At 45.9% G+C, this 19603-nt stretch overlaps 1 protein-coding gene across 1 annotated transcript in view; it reads left to right on the forward strand.

Annotated features, from left to right (window-relative positions):
• LOC126176308 (netrin-1-like) overlaps nt 1-3242 on the forward strand; it is a 121005-nt gene extending 117763 nt beyond the window's left edge. Inside the window, exon 3 of the mRNA XM_049923458.1 lies at nt 3094-3242. Within this exon, the coding sequence (XP_049779415.1) occupies nt 3094-3242 (149 nt within the window). The remainder of the gene's footprint in view (nt 1-3093) is intronic.
• Nucleotides 3243-19603: the final 16361 nt, after the last annotated feature.

Raw genomic sequence — 19603 nt, forward strand, 5'->3', positions numbered from 1 at the left:
ACATGCATGAAACTGAGCCTCGTGGAACCTCACAACTGATTTTTCCTGATTCAGAAGAATCTGTACTGATTACATTGGTAGAAGTATTAATCACAGCTTTCTACATCCTTCTGGGTATGTGGGACATCATCCATTGGTTCGATGTACCATAATTTCCATGAAACCTCAGTTTATCCAGGGGAATATTGGGGTTCATACAATCAAATGCCCTAGCAAGCTTACGGAAAATACGAACTGGTGCTGTTACAGGGTGACAATCATTGAATAAAACGGAAAAAAGTAAATTAGTTACAAACTACGGCGTGCACACCTTTCATTCAACACGTCAACTCACTACAGGTATTCGGATGTAGGCATATGACAAGTTCTATATGCCTGCCATCATTGGGGAGGATGTGGCGCAGACGAATAGCGAAATTCTGCATGACCCGCTGAGGCGTCGGAACGTGAACGCTGTCGATGATCTCCTGGATGGCTGTTTCCACGTCAGCCGTGGTTTTGGAGTTGTTGCTGTACACCTTGTCTTTAATATAGGCCAACAAAAGGAGTCGCATATGCTCATATCCGGAGAATATGGCAGCCAATCGAAGCCCATGCCAGTGACCTCTGGATACCCCAGAGCCAGAATGCGGGTCCCAAAGTGCTCCTCCAGGATATCAAACACTCTACTGCTTCGGTGGGGTCGAGCTCCGTTTTGCATGAACTACATCTTGTTGAAATCAGGGCCACTTTGGGTAATGGGGACGAAATTATCTTCCAAAACTTTCACGTATTGTTCGGTAGTCACCGCGCCATCATGGAATATCGTACTAATTATTCCGTGACTGGACGTTGAAAAATGGTTCAAATGGCTCTAAGCAATTTGGGACTTAATATCTGAGGTCATCAGTCCCCTAGACTTAGAACTACCTAAACCTAACTAACCTAACAACATCACACACATCCATGCCCGAGGCAGGAATCGAACCTGCGACCGCAGCAGCAGCGCGGTTCCGGACTGAAGCGCCTAGAACCGCTGGGCCACAACGTTCGGCTTGGACGTTGCACACCACACAGTCACCCGTTGAGGGTGAAGGGATTTCTCGATCGCTAAATGCGGATTCTCAATCCCCCAAATGCCAATTTTTCTTACTGACGAACCCATCCAAATGAAAGTGGCGTTCTTCGCTAAACCAAACCATATTCACGTCAAAGTCCTGTTTGTCAATTCTGTGGACAATAGTGTTAGCGAAACACAACCGCTGTTCCACGGTCCTGGGGCTTAATGGCTGATGGGTTAGAATTTTCCATGGGAAGAGAAGCAGGTCGTCAACAACAATTTGTCACAGTGTATCCCAGCTGATTCCCACCTGTTGTGCGGCTCGTCTGATCGGTTTCCTGGAGCTGGTTCGAAACACAGCGCGTGTCTTCTCGATGATTTCAGGCGTTTTCCCCATTTTTGGACGACCGATATTGGAAACACTGTCATCAAGAACACTACCCGATTTCTCAGACTTTCTAATTCGTAATTGCTAGCACACTTGGACCGGTTGTCTTCAGCTTGAACTCGGTCGCAAACTTCCTCCTTCCGCAGGTAGGCTATTATTGCTCGCGTAGTAGGCTTTCACAAGCGCTATAGGGTCACGCAGTCTGTACCGAGACATTTTCACGGCCGACAGCAACAAGACGCGTGCACTTGCGCATACTATATCCCATCGTGCCCCGCGATCTACCGTGCAGTTTGAACATTCAGAACTAATGACGATTTGATTTCATATAGTTCAATTCGCCCTGTATGTTAAACTTCCTGGCAGATTAAATCTTCGTGCCGGACCGAAACTCGAACTCGGGACCTTCGCCTTTCGTTGGTTCAAATGGTTCAAATGGTTCTGAGCACTATGCGACTTAACTTCTGAGGTCATCAGTCGCCTAGAACTTAGAACTAATTAAACCTAACTATCCTAAGGACATCACACACATCCATGCCCGAGGCAGGATTGGAACCTGCGACCGTAGCGGTCGCTCGGCTCCAGACTAGCGCCTAGAACCGCACGCCTTTCGCGGGCAAGTGCTCTACCATCTGAGCTACTCAAGCATGACTCACGCCACGTCATCACTGCCTTACTTCTGCCAGTACCTTCCAAACTTTACAGAAGCTCTCCTGCGATCCTTGCAGAACTAGCACTCCCGAAAGAAAGGATACTGCGGAGACATGGCTTAGCCACAGCCTGGGGGATGTTTCCAGAATGAGATTTTCACTCTGCACCGGAGTGTGCGCTGATATGAAACTTCCTGGCAGATTAAGACTGGCTGTGAGGACGGGGCGTGAGTCTTGCTTGGGTAGCTCAGATGATAGAGCACTTGCCCGGGAAAGGCAAAGGTCCCGAGTTCGAGTCTCGGTCCGGCACACAGTTTTAATGGGCCAGGAAATTTCGTATCAGCGCACACTCCGCTGCAGAGTGAAAATATAATTCTCGCCCTGTGTGTTGTTTAACGGTTGTAAAATTTGGCGAGTGAATGCGTAAATGTGGTTCTCAGTTGAACAACTCTTCTGAAACCCGAAATGCGTTTACTTAAGGTGTTAATGTCGCTCACATGATATATTCTACAATACTTCACCTTTCGGAGGATTTTGGAAAATGATGTCGGCGATGAAAAGGGTCAGTAGTCACTGACATTTCTCCTATCACGTCTCTTGTAGAGGTTGTAGAGGCTTTAGCAATGGTATATTGTACAACACAACACAGGAAACGGCCTTGCAGCAGTGGATACACCGGTTCCCGTGAGATCACCGAAGTTAAGCGCTGTCGGGCGTGGTCTGCACTTGGATGGGTGACCATTCAGGCCGTCAAGCGCTGTTGCCATTTATCGGGATGCACTTTGCCTCGTGATGCCAACTGAGGAGCTACTCGACCGAATAGTAGCGGCTTCGGTCAAGAATACCATCATAACGACCGGGAGAGCGGTGTGCTGCTCCCACGCCCCTCCTGTCCGCATCCTCCCCTGAGGATGACACGGCGGTCGGATGGTCCCGGTAGGCCACTCGTGGCCTGAAGACGGAGTGTTTTACATTGTACAACAGTCACATGAGGGCTACACAGTGCTTCATTGCAGTTCAGTTCCAGACTGGATACCCCGATTCTCGAAACCGGCCCCACAGGGCAGGAGAGCCACAGCCGCCGGGCAGTGGTTTGATGCAGTGGCGTGCCTCCGCCTCGCAGAGGCGAAACGTGGCGGCGGCGGCAGCAGAGAAGGCCGCCTGATGTCGCGAGGCGCTGACAGAAATACAGCTGCCGGTATCGGGAGATTTGTGGAGCGGGGCGCAAACAACACGGGGACAGACGCGACCAGGAATAGGACGGGCGAGCCGCGGCGATTAAGAGGCGCAGGTCGAGGGCCGGCCCTTCGTTACGGCGGCCCGCAACCAGCGCTGAGAGACACACGCTTCTGGGAACGGGCGCCGCAGGTGCAACTCAACACCAGGCCCCGGGGGGGAACGCCTCCGGTTTACATTCCAGCCACGCACTGGGATTACAACTTGTCGTCCGGGCGCTTCATTTGTTCGAGGGAGAATTTCCTACAGCGTGACGTGACCTGTTTACCAACGTCTTCGAAGAGCAGTCACAACGCTCTAACTGGACTGCACAAATAGCGGAATGTAATCTGATCAGTAATGTTAAAAACTCTCAAAATTCACGATATAAGCACGTGATGCCCCTTTGGGCTTTCTAAAGGATTCGCACCATTACGCACTAATCTTTTGTGCACGCTAGCTAGTTACTACCAGATGATGGCCTACTACTCTGAATGCGGTTTGTAACAGAGATTTGGAAGACTCGCGATTAAATTAATCAGGAGGGATAAATCATGTTCCTCTGAAATTTCTGAAACCATATGAGCAAGTAGTTACCAAGCCACTGTTGAAAGTGTAGCGCAGATTCAATGAGACTGGAGACATACTGTCAGATTTTCGAAAAGATATCATCCACACGATATCAGATATGGGTAGGCAGACGAGTGCAAGAACAATTGGTCAATCAACTTAATGGCTCATGCATCCAAATTACTGACAAGAATAATGTACGAAAGAAAAGTGAGGATCCATCAGATGACAGCCAGTCAAGCTTTCAGAAAGGTAAGGCCACCAGAGAGACCGTTCTGACATTGCGCTTCGTGACGGAAGCAAGACAACAGAAAAATCAAGTCACGTACATAGGATTTGTCGAACTACAAAAAGATTTGTGTAATGAAAAATGATCAAGAGGTTCGAAGATCTGAGAAAAATAGGACTAAGCTATGGGGAAGGTTGGATAATACAAAATATGCATAAAAATCAAGAGATAACAAAAAGACTCGAAGACCAAGAATGAATGAACCGTTCGGATTAAAAAAGACGTAAGGCAGTGATTTAGTATTTCTACCTTGCTGTTCGATCTCTAGATCAAAGAAGCAATGACGGAAATGAAAGAAAATTCTGAAGATGTGTTTGCTGTTAGAGGCTGAACATGCTTTCAACTCCGACTGTAGAGCAAACGCACACTCTTCTTTGAGGTGTTTCATCCTTTCGTACTAAATTTCAGAAATCACAGTACGACTTTCGTGAATGTAAATGTTTATCTAGATATGTGTTCATTTGAATCATATCCCGGATCCCTTGTCCATTTTTTCCTAGGCGTTAGCTAATTATTGTTGATGATGATTAAGATTTTTTTGCATTTATGCGTAACAAACTGAATTAAATTAGATCTTTGTCTAATTCCACAGTAAAAAGAACTATTTTGTTATTGTTCTAGTACGTAGCTATTTAATTATGTGAGATATAAAGAGCCGTTTTAATATATACACTTAAAGATCAAAATTTTTAAACCACCAGCCCCAACACCTCAAAAATCGGCAGCTTACTCTACTCTCAGTGAAAGTGAACAAGAATTACAGGACATGTTGTTTGGGATGAGTAGTGTAATGAGTATAAAACATGGACTGAGAGTAAACCGAAGTAAAACGAAAGCTATGAGCTTTAGCAAAAATTTAATTAGCGCTAAACTTACCATCAAAACTGGGGACCCGAAGTTAAGGAATTCTGTTATTGTCGAAGCAAAAACACAGGACTAGCGAAGCAGGGACGACTAAAAGGCAGTCCAGCACAGGAAAAGACTGCATTTCTGATAAAGATAAGTTTCGTGGTGCCAAGCATTGCCATTAATCTGAGGAAGAACTTTCAGGAGGTGTACGTTTGGAGCACAGCATTGTACGGTAGTGAACCGTGGACAGAAGGAAAACTAGAACAGATGGAAATCGGAGCACTTGAGAGGTGGTACTATAGAAGGATGCTGAATATTTGATGGACTGATAAGGAATGAGAAAGATCTCTGCACAATCGGCGAGGAGCTTGCAGCTAGCTGGCGAGTGGTGTTCTAGCGAAATAGGCAGATTTGTACCCGTGGAAATTTGAGAGCGATTTTTTTTGTGTGTGTGTGTGGCTCTTTCCATGTTAATACAAACTGTGTTCCTGTTTTGTTGTTGCGGTGATTATAGAGGGGAGATATCAGTAGCCAGTCGTAGGCGGTGTACTAAACTCGTTGTCATGAACACGTTCCACTCGAGTGCTCACATCTCGGAATCTTGCTGCAAGTAGTTGGATCGCTGCTGGGCTTTGATAATTGACGTCGGACTAATGAGATGCTTAAGCCTGTCTCGCGAGACTGGTGTCCCTTACTTAGAGCGATTTGATAGTTTAGCTGAAGAGAGAGTTAACCCGGGACCATCAGTAAACGTTGACGATTAAATCTGCGGAGCATTGCGTCGCATATTTTGTGTAGCGCGCCGCTTACGGCCAAGAGTAAGTGGATTCTGGCAGCGGCCGCGACTGAGATTTTACGCGACGCCACAAAAGCTGAAGAGGACGGACGAAAATGAACGTTTCAGAGCTAGCAGCGACCTTACAAAGAAATCCGAGAAAATCATTGCTACATATAGAACTTCAGACTGGAGTGACAGAAGCATCTGCTGACAGATAGGAATTATTCTATACTCAAAAGCTCCTCGTAATACCAAGATTTCAAAAAGAATTGCCTTGAGTTTGGGCGGTAATAATTACGTAACGTGGGACGCGCCGGCAAGGAAATGTCTTGTTTGAAAGGGCGTGGCCTAGAGTTTCAGGAAATTTCCGTTAGATGTCAATCAATGCGTCTTCTCAGTTTCTACATCTACATCTACATTTATACTCCGCAAGCCACCCAACGGTCTGTGGCGGAGGGCACTTTACGTGCCACTGTCATTACCTCCCTTTTCTGTTCCGTTCGCGTATGGTTCGCGGGAAGAACGACTGTCTGAAAGCCTCCGTGCGCACTCGAATCTCTCTAATTTTACATTCGTGATCTCCTCGGGAGATCTCCTCATCCAGAAACGCACCCTCTCGAAACCTGGCGAGCAAGCTACACCGCGATGCAGAGCGCCTCTCTTGCAGTCTGCCACTTGAGTTTGCTAAACATCTCCGTAACGCTATCACGGTTACCAAATAACCCTGTGACGAAACGTGCCGCTCTTCTTTGGATCTTCTCTATCTCCTCCGTCAACCCGATCTGGTACGGATCCCACACTGATGAGCAATACTGAAGTATGGGTCGAACGAGTGTTTTTTAAGCCACCTCCTTTGTTCATGGACTACATTTTCTAAGTACTCTCCCAATGAATCTCAACCTGGTACCCGCATTACCAACAATTAATTTTATATGATCATTCCACTTCAAATCGTTCCGCACGCATACTCCCAGATATTTTACAGAAGTAACTGCTACCAGTGTTTGTTCCGCTATCATATAATCATACAATAAAGGACCCTTCTTTCTATGTATTCGCAATACATTACATTTGTCTATGTTAAGGGTCAGTTGCCACTCCCTGCACCAAGTGCCTATCCGCTGCAGATCTTCCTGCATTTCGCTGCAATTTTCTAATACTGCAACTTCTCTGTATACTACAGCATCATCCGCGAAAAGCCGCATGGAACTTCCGACACTATCTACTAGATCATTTATATATATTGTGAAAATCAATGGTCCCGTAACACTCCCCTGTGGCACGCCAGAGGTTACTTTAACGTCTGTAGACGTCTCTCCGTTGATAACAACATGCAGTGTTCTGTTAGCTAAAAACTCTTCAATCCAGCCACACAGCTGGTCTGATATTCCGTAGGCTCTTACTTTATCAGGCGACAGTGCGGAACTGTATCGAACGCCTTCCGGAAGTCAAGGAAAATAGCATCTACCTGGGAGCCTGTATCTAATATTTTCTGGGTCTCATGAACAAATAAAGCGAGTTGGGTCTCACACGATTGCTGTTTCTGGAATCCATGTTGATTCTTACAGAGTAGATTCTGGGTTTCCAAAAACGACATGATACGCGAGCAGTCAGTCAGAAGTAAGATGGCGTCCGGTCAACAGAAGGCGTTTTGTGCTCTGTAATTTGTGAGGAGTGAGTCAGTGATTTCGGTCCAGAGTGCTTTTCGTCGGAGTTTTGGCGTTGATCCGGTTGCACTCAACATTCGTTGTTGGTATCGCCAATTTGAAGAGAGCGGATGGTTGTGCAAGGGTACGAGTCCATGTCGACCTCGCCCTTCCGATGACATGGTGGAAAGAATTCGGCAGACGTTTGAACGGAGTCGACTTGTGTTTACTCGGAGCACAAGCAGAGACTGGCAATGCCCCATACAACCGTCTGGCGGATGTTAAGAGGTCGTTTGGTATGTAAACCATACATACAGTACAATAGTGCAAGCTCTTCGGGTTGGCGATAAAAGGAAACTGTTAGACTTAAGCAGTGCTCCGTTAGAGGACATGGAAGACGATACATTATTACCACGGATTAATTTTCAGTGATGAAGCAGCACTTCATGTTCATACCTCGTGACATAGAAGAAGAGAAGAATAGAATAACAAAAAAAAAAACTGTTCAAATAGCTCTGAGCACTATGGGGCTTAACTTCTAAGGTCATCAGTCCCCTAGAACTTAGGACTACTTAAACCTAACTAACCTAAGGACATCACACACATCCATGCCCGAGGCAGGATTCGCACCTGCGACCGTTGCGGTCGCACGGTTCCAGACTGCAGCGTCTAGAACCGCTCGGCCACCCCGGCCGGCGAACAGAATAACAGCTGCCATAACTTCTGCAAAAGCAGATACATTGTGTAAAGCTTGTCTAGATGTTCATGCTGCTGCTGCTGCTGCTGGACACACACACAACGTTTGTAATAGCATAGGTAAAACTTTAAGATTTTGTGAGCATTTTGCAGTTCATCCCATGCTTGTAGAATGTTTTTATCAATGAATGAGTTCGGAAATCAGGTCATTCCTTTTTAAACAACCTATACTGTCATATGCGCATTGGCGTTGTGTGCACTTTAACTGTCGTGCGTGAAGTAGCAATAGTTTATTAACTGAAATATAGGTGAATGTAGGCTTTCCCGGAGTATACTGAAAACGAAACTGTCTCAGGGTTTTTCCAAATGGCTGCTTTAAAATTACATTTTGATGAGTGTGACTGTGATCACTTTGTGGAGAAGTGATATGATAATGCAGGTGTCCCAAATATTCTGGGTGTGTCTGGTATAGGGCAAACAATTTTATCGACTGAGTACAGCATACTGAACACCACGTCCGTATTTACTCCAGCTGCAGGCTAATAGTTACAGCGACCACTAGTCATATGTTTCTAGGTTGCTTAGTACCTCCAAGTACATGCGGCAACAGCAAGCCATTAACGCTTATTTTCCCCTAGGCAGCAGGTCTGATATTGAAGTCTACACACATGAACGCAAAACGGGTAGTCTATACTGTTAGGCGTAGTTCACTTAATGGCGAAGTTAGGACTGAAAAAAAAAAGCAATTCGTCAGGTTTGTGACGTGTGTGTGAGAAGACTGTTCGACATAGGAGAAAAAAACCGACACACACATCTGCGTACATATTAAGCTACAACGAATACAAATGTCTCACTTATACATGTTACGCCCTGGAGCTCTGTATACCTAAGTGGCGGCTGCCTCCCCCACCACTTAACCCTGGCGCTGGGTTCGGCGTCCCGTGTACCATTGGGTGGGGTCGAGAGGGGGGGGGGGGAGGTGATCCGCCGTTCGACTGCTGGGAATGGTCTCAGCGTGTAGCTACTACGAGTAACATAGGATTCTATGCCGAACTTAAAACTTCAGTTCAGCGTAAAATATTCCACGTGGACAGAGCACATCTAAAGTACATGTGAAGTACTATATTCCCAGTTCTGTGTATAAAGTTACTGAGTGATCAATCTACAAAACTGACAGGGACCTAACTGAGTTATAGCAGTTCCTCAGCATGTTACAATAGCTATTGACAACAAAGATGTTGCCAGCGCCCCCAGCTTCGTCAATGAGGAATTTCACACTTTGTTAACCGTAATGCATCTCCACGAGTAATGATATGGGCATCTTCTCCTCACTTGTAAGAATCTTGATATATCCCATTTACAAAATTCTCAACACTTAGTCACACGTCTGGTCGCATTTCTGTTACTGCGTGACCGTCACACAACAAATAATTACACTCCTGGAAATTGAAATAAGAACACCGTGAATTCATTGTCCCAGGAAGGAGAAACTTTATTGACACATTCCTGGGGTCAGATACATCACATGATCACACTGACAGAACCACAGGCACATAGACACAGGCAACAGAGCATGCACAATGTCGGCACTAGTACAGTGTATATCCACCTTTCGCAGCAATGCAGGCTGCTATTCTCCCATGGAGACGATCGTAGAGATGCTGGATGTAGTCCTGTGGAACGGCTTGCCATGCCATTTCCACCTGGCGCCTCAGTTGGACCAGCGTTCGTGCTGGACGTGCAGACCGCGTGAGACGACGCTTCATCCAGTCCCAAACATGCTCAATGGGGGACAGATCCGGAGATCTTGCTGGCCAGGGTAGTTGACTTACACCTTCTAGAGCACGTTGGGTGGCACGGGATACATGCGGACGTGCATTGTCCTGTTGGAACAGCAAGTTCCCTTGCCGGTCTAGGAATGGTAGAACGATGGGTTCGATGACGGTTTGGATGTACCGTGCACTATTCAGTGTCCCCTCGACGATCACCAGTGGTGTACGGCCAGTGTAGGAGATCGCTCCCCACACCATGATGCCGGGTGTTGGCCCTGTGTGCCTCGGTCGTATGCAGTCCTGATTGTGGCGCTCACCTGCACGGCGCTAAACACGCATACGACCATCATTGGCACCAAGGCAGAAGCGACTCTCATCGCTGAAGACGACACGTCTCCATTCATCCCTCCATTCACGCCTGTCGCGACACCACTGGAGGCGGGCTGCACGATGTTGGGGCGTGAGCGGAAGACGGCCTAACGGTGTGCGGGACCGTAGCCCAGCTTCATGGAGACGGTTGCGAATGGTTCTCGCCGATACCCCAGGAGCAACAGTGTCCCTAATTTGCTGGGAAGTGGCGGTGCGGTCCCCTACGGCACTGCGTAGGATCCTACGGTCTTGGCGTGCATCCGTGCGTCGCTGCGGTCCGGTCCCAGGTCGACGGGCACGTGCACCTTCCGCCGACCACTGGCGACAACATCGATGTACTGTGGAGACCTCACGCCCCACGTGTTGAGCAATTCGGCGGTACGTTCACCCGGCCTCCCGCATGCCCACTATACGCCCTCGCTCAAAGTCCGTCAACTGCACATACGGTTCACGTCCACGCTGTCGCGGCATGCTACCAGTGTTAAAGACTGCGATGGAGCTCCGTATGCCACGGCAAACTGGCTGACACTGACGGCGGCGGTGCACAAATGCTGCGCAGCTAGCGCCATTCGACGGCCAACACCGCTGTTCCTGGTGTGTCCGCTGTGCCGTGCGTGTGATCATTGCTTGTACAGCCCTCTCGCAGTGTCCGGAGCAAGTATGGTGGGTCTGACACACCGGTGTCAATGTGTTCTTTTTTCCATTTCCAGGAGTGTATTTCAAAAGTGTCATAATACCCTGTTGACCATTCGCAATGTAGGTGTTGTCTAAAAGTACTCTCTAATATAAATGTTATCACTGATTTGCTACATTTCTGCGACAAATGGTTTACACGTATAAACGTTACACAAAAAATTAATAATATAATTTACGCATTTCAGTCAGTTACATATACAGCCAGTAGATCGTAGCACATGAAAGGTCTCTGTTGGATTCCTTTCATGTTAATTTCTTAAATCTGTTGTCATTTACGGCATAAATTCTTCTTCTAAATTTACTGTGGCGTTTCTATCTGGGAGGAGACTGAGTAGTGGAACGTGTTACTTTTACACATAAACAAGAACGATCTGTCACACTACTACACTTTAAAACACAGTTTATATGTAATTCATGTCACACAGTCTCATACGGAACCTACACCCGCTTTCTTTTATACACTGTATATGATAAGATACTGTCATCCCCCTTCTCTTCTGTGTGTGAGAGGATGAATGAGCAAATGTATTTCTAGTTGCATGCTTGAGGGTAGCAGACAAGCCTGTCTGCTAGAGAACAGTAGGACCAACGTCGGAACAGGTAGCTACGCTTTCTAAAAGCAAAGAGGTTTCTATCCTTAGTATAGTCCTGTCCGTCCCTTGTCATGTTGGTATAGGAAGCTGCCCCTCTGGCCACTTCCGTTTGTATTTGTGAGCCACCCTCAGGAAGGGACCAGAGCAGTCTGTCCGTGGCGAGCGTCTGAAGTGGTAAGATCTCCGGCTAAGCGCGTCTCTGCTAAGTCCGTAGGACAATGGATTTCTTAAGTTCAGCCTAACTGAAAATTTAATCACCTTTATTTCAGGTTTAGCTCTAAAATATCTAATGTTATCTTAAATTGCAACGCAGTGTAATTCGCGTGTGAAGTTCAGAATATCTTCCGGTAGTTGCTTTGTCACTACTTTGTGAGTAAAGTGGAACCACGTGTTGATCAGTAACTCTAACTAAGATCATCAATCTTAAATGCGAATGTGCGTGAGATTATAACGTCTCGTCTTGACAATATTTTTCAATATAGCAAATTTTCTTGATGTTCAACCCACGTGGGGTGTACTTTGTGAAACCAGTACCACGTGCTTATACAGTTGTTTGACCCATCAGGTTAATAGTAAGACGATAGTAACCAGTTCGAGGTTTTTCTTTAGTAAAACGCGTTTGATGTAATTTATTTTAATTATCAAAATTATTGTGGAGTTACACTCTTTGTGTAAACCAAGTTGACCACGTGAAGCATGTGGCGTAATCATCAAAGTAGCCCTCAGCTATTCTTTTCGGGAAGATTTCACAGAGAGTTAGTATGAATTTAGTATACCAGTGTGTGGTAATTTCATGACTGACAGGATTGTGTTACGAACGTGACTTCTTTGGGTGTAAATTGAATCGGTTGGTTGTGGTTAATTTCCTCTTGCATATGTTTCAACGTTCTTCGTGTGTTATTTTATGAATGCAGTGTTGTATGCAGTCTCCCAATCTTGGCTCCATATTTGATGTGTTCCGTAAGATTACAAACTCACATTTTCACAGTCCTAAATAAGGCACCAGCTTAGTTATGAGTCACGTTTAATATGCTGAAATTTCAATGATAAATGTTAAAATAAATTTCCAAATATAAACTGATTTATTTCTTTTAATTTAGATTCTCTTTTTTATATATAGATCACCGGTTGTCGTATGACTATTAAAAGATTATAATTAATGTTAGTCTGGTTGGGAATTTGGTAAGCTAGACTGAACACCTGGTGAAACAGTTGCGCAGTAATGCAAGGTTAACTTCCCCAGACAGCTCACAGCTTTTAACCCGCTTTTATTGGCTATCAGCACCGCTTTCATACACCACAAATTAAAGCAACAACGTTACACACAGACCTGCCAAATCGTGTAAATGTACTACCAGTCCAGCAAAAATAGATCAGAAAAAATAAAAATGTTGTATACGTGACTAGCCTTAGTATTAGAACGTGGGAGACGTTTGCCAAGTGAATGGCGTTGGACTTCATAAACTCTACGGACAAGAACGGGCCTTAGGAAGCGAGGGAGTGCTCACATTCATACGCTACACAAGAAACCTTACCGTATGGCGCAGTATGTCCCCAATATCACCAAAATTTCACCTATTCCTGTTCCACTCGCAAATGGAGCGTGGGACGAACAGCTGTCGATGAGTGTCTGCGCATGAGCTCTAATTTATCTCATTTTACCATCACGTTCGTCTCGCGCGAGATGTGTGTAGGAGGCATTTTTAACGCTTTCCCGGACGGTACCCTTTAAATATTACAGGTTATCCTTCCGATAAACCACGAAAACCTTCACTACATCACATTTTTGCCTGCGAGTTCATAATATACTTACGGTTCTAAAGCCCTGAAAACATACTTCTTTATCTGAAATCTGGCCCATAAATGTACAAAAACCCGATCCAGCTAAACGTATTTTACATACTGTAGTGATAAAGTTCTTTTTCATAGCACAACGGAAGTATGAAAGGGGAATTTAACATAAGCTAACCCAAGATAAACCGAAATCGTACAACAGATTTCATTTTGCTACTCCCCATTTGTGTTAATGAATCACTCCTAAGCGTTATTTGTGCAATGTAAATGTACTTCAATACAGTATCCTACAACAGCTAATAAGATGAGCTGGTATGCTAGGTAAATATCGACGTCTTCATCAGTGCGAGGACGTGCCTTGAAGATCCACAACAACACGCACACACTTTCCAGATGAGATTTTCACTCTGCAACGGAGTGTGCGCTTTTATGAAACTTCATGGCAGATTAAAACTGTGTGCCGGACCGAGACTTGAACTCGGGACCTTTGCCTTTCGCGGGCAAGTGCTCTACCACTGCCGGCTGCTGTGGCCGAGTGGTTCTAGGCGCTTCAGTCTGGAACCGCGCGACCGCTACGGTCGCAGGTTCGAATGCTGCCTCGGGCATGGATGTGTGTGATGTCCTTAGGTTGGATAGGTTTAAGTAGTTCTACGTTCTAGGGGACTGATGACCTCAGATGCTAAGTCCCATAGTGCTTACAGCCATTTGAGCTCTACCACTTGAGCTACCCAAGCACGACTCACGACCAGTCCTCACAGCTTCAGTTCTGCCAATACCTCGTCTCCTACCTTCGCAGAAGATCTTCTGTGAAGTTTGGAAGGTACGAGACGAGGTACTGGCAGAACTGTATCTGTGAGGACTGGTCGTGAGTCGTGCTTGGGTAGCTCAAGTGGTACAGCACGTGGCCACGAAAGGCAAAGGTCCCGAGTTCGAGTCTCGGTCCAGCACACAGTTTTAATCTGCCAGGAAGTTTCACGTACACACTTCGTTAGCTGAACATCACTGTGAAAGTATCGTCTGTTCTGAAAGCAATTTATTCTCTCTTGACTTTAAATGTAATGAAAACGAACGAATTTTTTTCATGAACAAAGTTCGTATTAGAACGTAAGTGAGTATTTGAATAGACCAGAGGAGTGAAAAATAACTTCACAAGGATACCTTAATACTGAATACATCTGTGCTTATTGTGTACAAAATCTCATAAGAGAGCTCTTGAATGGACTATCTAATTTTACAAGACGATACATTCACAAAAGACAACGGAAAGTAATAATAATCATCACATTCATATTGACGGCCATAATATTATTCAGTGATTGCAGAACAATGTGAGAACCAATTTCAGCTGATGTAGATTTCCATCTGTTTTAATCAAGCAGTGAACTCTAATAACTAGTGATGCCCACGTGAAATATAATCGCAAAGTATCTCATGTAAACAAATCTGGAAAACCACGTAATGCGCAATTACGCAAATACACCGAAACAAGCAATCTTATCACCAAAGTCTTTGACGATGTCACTTCAGTGTGTGTATTTCAGTATCACAAGACACATCGTCTACACTAAACAAGTCCATGCGGCAGCAAGCGGAAGAGAAGTTGGTCCATTTGTTCACGGACAATGCTGCCCTCTAAGATTCTCCACATCAAGGAGTAAAATTTCCTGGCTAGTCTCAGGGCTTAAGCGACTTGCTTAAGGCATGCCTCTCCAGTTTATATACACTTAAGAGCCAAAGAAAGTGGTACACCTGCCTATTATCGTGTAGGGCCCCCGCGAGCACACAGAAGTGCCGCAACACGACATGACATCGACTCGACTAATGTCTGAAGAAGTACTGGCTGGAATTTACACCAGGAATCCTGCAGTGCTGTCCACAAATCCGTAAGAGTACGAGGGGGTGGAGATCTCTTCTAAACAGTACGCTGCAAGACATCCCAGATGAGCTCGATAATGTTCTTGTGTGGGAAGTTGGTGGTCAGTGGAAGTGTTTAAACTCAGTAGTGTGTTTCTGGAGTCACTCTGTACCAATTCTGGACGTGCGGGGTGTCGTATTGTCCTGCTGGAATTGCCCAAGTCCGTCGGAAAGCACACTGTACATGAATGGATGCAGGTCATCAGACAGAATGCTTATGTACGTGTCACCTGTCAGAGTCATATCTAGGCTATCAGGGACCCATATCACTCTAATTGCACACGCCCTACACCATTACAGAGCCTCCACCAGCTTGAACAGTCCCCTGCTGACATGCAGTGTCATGGATTTATGAGGTTGCCTCCATACCGCTACACGTCCATCCGCTCTATACAATTTGAAACGAGACTCGTCCGACCAGGCAACATATTTCCAGTCATCAACAGTCTAATGTCGATGCTGACGGTTCCAGGCCAGGCGTAAAGGTTTGTGTCGTGCAATCATCACGGGTGCTTGAGTGGGCCATCTGCTCCGGAACCCCATAGATCTATCGATAATGTTTCGTTGAAAGGTTCGCACACTGTCACATTTTGACGGTCCAGAATTGAAATATGTAGAAATTGGCGGGAGGGTTGCACTCATGTCACGTTGAACGATTCTCTTCAGTCGTCGTTGGTCCTGTTCTTGCAGGATCTTTTTCCGGCCGCAGCGATGTTGGAGATTTGATGTTTACCGGATTCCTTATATTTACGATACACTCATGAAATGGTCGTACGGCAAAATCCCAACTTCATCGCTACGTCGGAGATGGTGTCCCATCGCTTGTGCGCCGACTATAACACCACGTTAAGATTAACTTAAATCTTGATAACCTGCAGTTGTAGCAGCGGTAACGTATGTAATAACTGCGCCAGATACTTGTCTTGTATAGGCTAGCCGACCGCAGTGCCGTATTGTGCATGTTCACGTCTCTCTGTATTTGAGTACGCATGCCTATACCCGTTTCTTTGGCGCTTCAGTGTGGAACGTTGTACTTTAACGGCCTACAAAAGAGCTTGAAAATATGAGTACGGTGATTTAATGCTTGTTAATTTTGGGGTAGGAACTATTCACAAAGGAATCCGAAAAATAAGACGCTGGGGCGCAAGGTACATAGAAAGAACACTCACACGGATCGATACCTCCACAAGGAATCAAACCATCATCCTAGGCAAAAAAACCTTGGTGGACAGAGCCAACAAAATCTACGAGCCAGCTTACTTGCAAGATGAACTAAGTCACTTACGGTCAGCCTTCATGAAAAACGGATATACCAGCAAGGAAATTGATCGAACTCTCCATAAGAGAAGAAAAGAAGCCAGAATTCCAGAGCTACAACGGTCACGTATTGGTAAAGTTTTCCTACCGTTCATTAATAAAATCACGGGCCGTATCGTGAAAGTTCTGGGAAAGTATGGGATCGAAACAATCTTCAGACCCATCACGAAAATTAAGGAATATTTAAGAACTGCAAAAGACGCCCGACACCCCATAGCAACACCTGGGGTATACAAAATTCGATGCAGTTATGGACAAGTATATATTGGAACAACGAAAAAAAGTGTAAACACCCGCTTAGCCGAACATAAAAGAAACTGTCGCTTAGGACATATAGAAAAATCGGCCGTAGCTGAGCATGTTTTTCGAGATGGGAGCCACGAAATTAAATTTAATGAGACAAGCATTCTAGCACGAACATCCCATTATCATGCACGCATGTATAGAGAAACAATAGAGATTCACAAACACACAGTAATTTTAGTAGAAAGGAGGAAGTTTTAAAGTTGGACAAAATATGGATGTCGACGTTGCGACAGCAGAATGACAATCGATTGCTCTTAATCGAGAATGATGACGCTTTCCGAAGATAAGCATACCGTCGGCATCACGTGACGAATGGTGGTGCCCTCTATAAATGCGAGAGTACCTGGAGCCTCAGTGGCAGTCGCCGGACGACCTCAGAAGATGTCTCCCGCAGATGGAGACGAAACGTTAGGTGGAAATTTTATACATCGACCACGGCCTCTCAGCCCGGAAGTTTCAACTGAAGACAACACCGGCCATGAAAGCCTACATTGTATGATTAAACCTTTCGACTGTTCACTTGTTTGCAATGCAGAACAATCAGAAACCGCGTTGTCTGTCCCTAGGTCATTTTTCCTTCTACATTTCCCAGAGGCTAGCATATACAGCTCATGCTGTAGTTCAACATAAAAAAATTAAAGGTGACCGTGTATCTAAGAACACTGTGACCAAATGTGTCTGGACATCTGGCTGAAAATGACTTAAAAGGTCGTGGCGCCCTCCATTGTCAATGCTGGAATTCAGTATGGTGTTGGCCCACCCTTAGCCTTGATGACAACTTCCACTCACGCAGGCATACGTTCAGTCAGGTGCTGAAAGGTTTCTTGGGGAATGACAGCTCATTCTTCACGGAGTGCTGCACTGTGGAGAGGTATCGATGTCGGTCGGTGAGGCCTGACACGAAGTCGGCGTTCCAAAACATCCCAAAGGTGTTCTAAGGGATTCAGGTCAGGACTCTGTGTAGGCCAGTCCATTACATGGATGTTATTGTCGTGTAACCGCTCCCGCCACAGGTTGTGCATTATGAACAGGTGCTCTATCGTGCTGAAAGATGCAATCGCCATCCCCGAATTGCTCTTCAACAGTGAGAAGCAAGAAGGTGCTTGAAACATCACTGTAGGCCTGGGCTGTGATAGTGAAACTCAAAACAACGAGGGGTGCTAGCTCCCTCTATGAGAAACACGACCACACCTTAACTTTAAAGTCTCCGAATTTTACTGTTGGCACTACACACGCTGGCCTTTCACGAAGTCGATGTTCCAAAAAATCCCAAAGGTGTTCTGTTGCATTCAGGTCAGGACTCTGTGCAGGCCAGTCCGTTACAGGGATGCTATTGTCGTGCAACCACTCCGCCACAGACCGTGCATTATGAACAGGTGCTCGATCGTGTTGAAAGATGCAATCGCCATCCCCGAATTGCTCTTCAACAGTGCGAAGCAAGAAAGTGCTTAAAACATCACTGTAGGCCTGTGCACAGATAGTGCCACGCAAAATAACAAGGGGTGCAAGCCCCCTCCATGAAAAACACGACCACACCATAGCACCACCGCCTACGAATCTTATCGTTGGCGCTACACCCGCTGGTAGATGGCGTTCACCGGGCATAACCCCACACCGACTCCCACACCCTGCCATCGCATCGCCACATTGTGTACCGTAATTCGTCACTCCACACATCGTTATTCCACTGTTCAATCGTCCAATGTTTACGCTCCTTACACCAAGCGAGGCGTCGTTTGGCATTTACCGGCGTGATGTGTGGGTTACGAGCAGCCGCTCGACCATGAAATCAAAGTTTTCTCACCTCCCACCTAACTGTCGTAGTATTTGCAATGGATCCTGATGCAGTTTGGAATTCCTGTGTGATGGTCTGGACAGATGTCTATCACACATTACGACCCTCTTCAACTGTCGGTGGCCTGTGTCAGTCAACGGACGAGGTCGGCCTGTAAGCTTTTGTGCTGTACGTGTCCCTTCGCGTTTCCACTCTCATCGGAAACAGTGGACCTAGGGATGCTTAGGAGTGTGGTAATCTCTCGTACAGACTTCTGACACAAGTGACACCCAATCACCTGACAACGTTCGAAGTCCGTGAGTTCCGCGGAGCGCCCGTTTCTGCTCTCACGCTGTCTAATGACTACTGAGGTCGCTGGTATGAAGTACCTGGCAGTAGGTGGCACCACAGTGCACCTAATACGAAAAACTTATGTTTTTGAGGGTGTCCGGATACTTTTGATGACATACCGTATGTCGTAATGGAAAAGAGGTTCTTTCTTAGCAGCACAAGCCTATCTTGCTGCACATACGACGACGCAGCATGACATTTGAGCTCTTCTTGGCGTTGTTTACAACTCAAATACACTACCAGCCATTAAAATTGCTACACCAAGAAGAAATGCAGGTGATAAACGGGTATTCATTGGACAAATATATTATACTAGAACTGACATGTGATTACATTTTCACGCAATTTGGGTGCATAGCTCCTGAGAAAGCAGTACCGCCTCGTGATGACTGGGTGTTGTGTGATGTCCTTAGGTTAGTTAGGTTTAAGTAGTTCTAAGTTCTAGGGGACTGATGACCATAGATGTTAAGTCCCATAGTGCTCAGAGCCATTTGAACCAAAGCAGTACCCAGAACAACCACCTCTGGCCGTAATAACGGCCTTGATACGCCTTGGCATTGAGTCAAACAGAGCTTGGATGGCGTGTACACGTACAGC

This window comes from Schistocerca cancellata, chromosome 3 (genome assembly GCF_023864275.1).
Source record: "Schistocerca cancellata isolate TAMUIC-IGC-003103 chromosome 3, iqSchCanc2.1, whole genome shotgun sequence".
NCBI classification, from domain to species: Eukaryota; Metazoa; Arthropoda; class Insecta; order Orthoptera; family Acrididae; genus Schistocerca; species Schistocerca cancellata.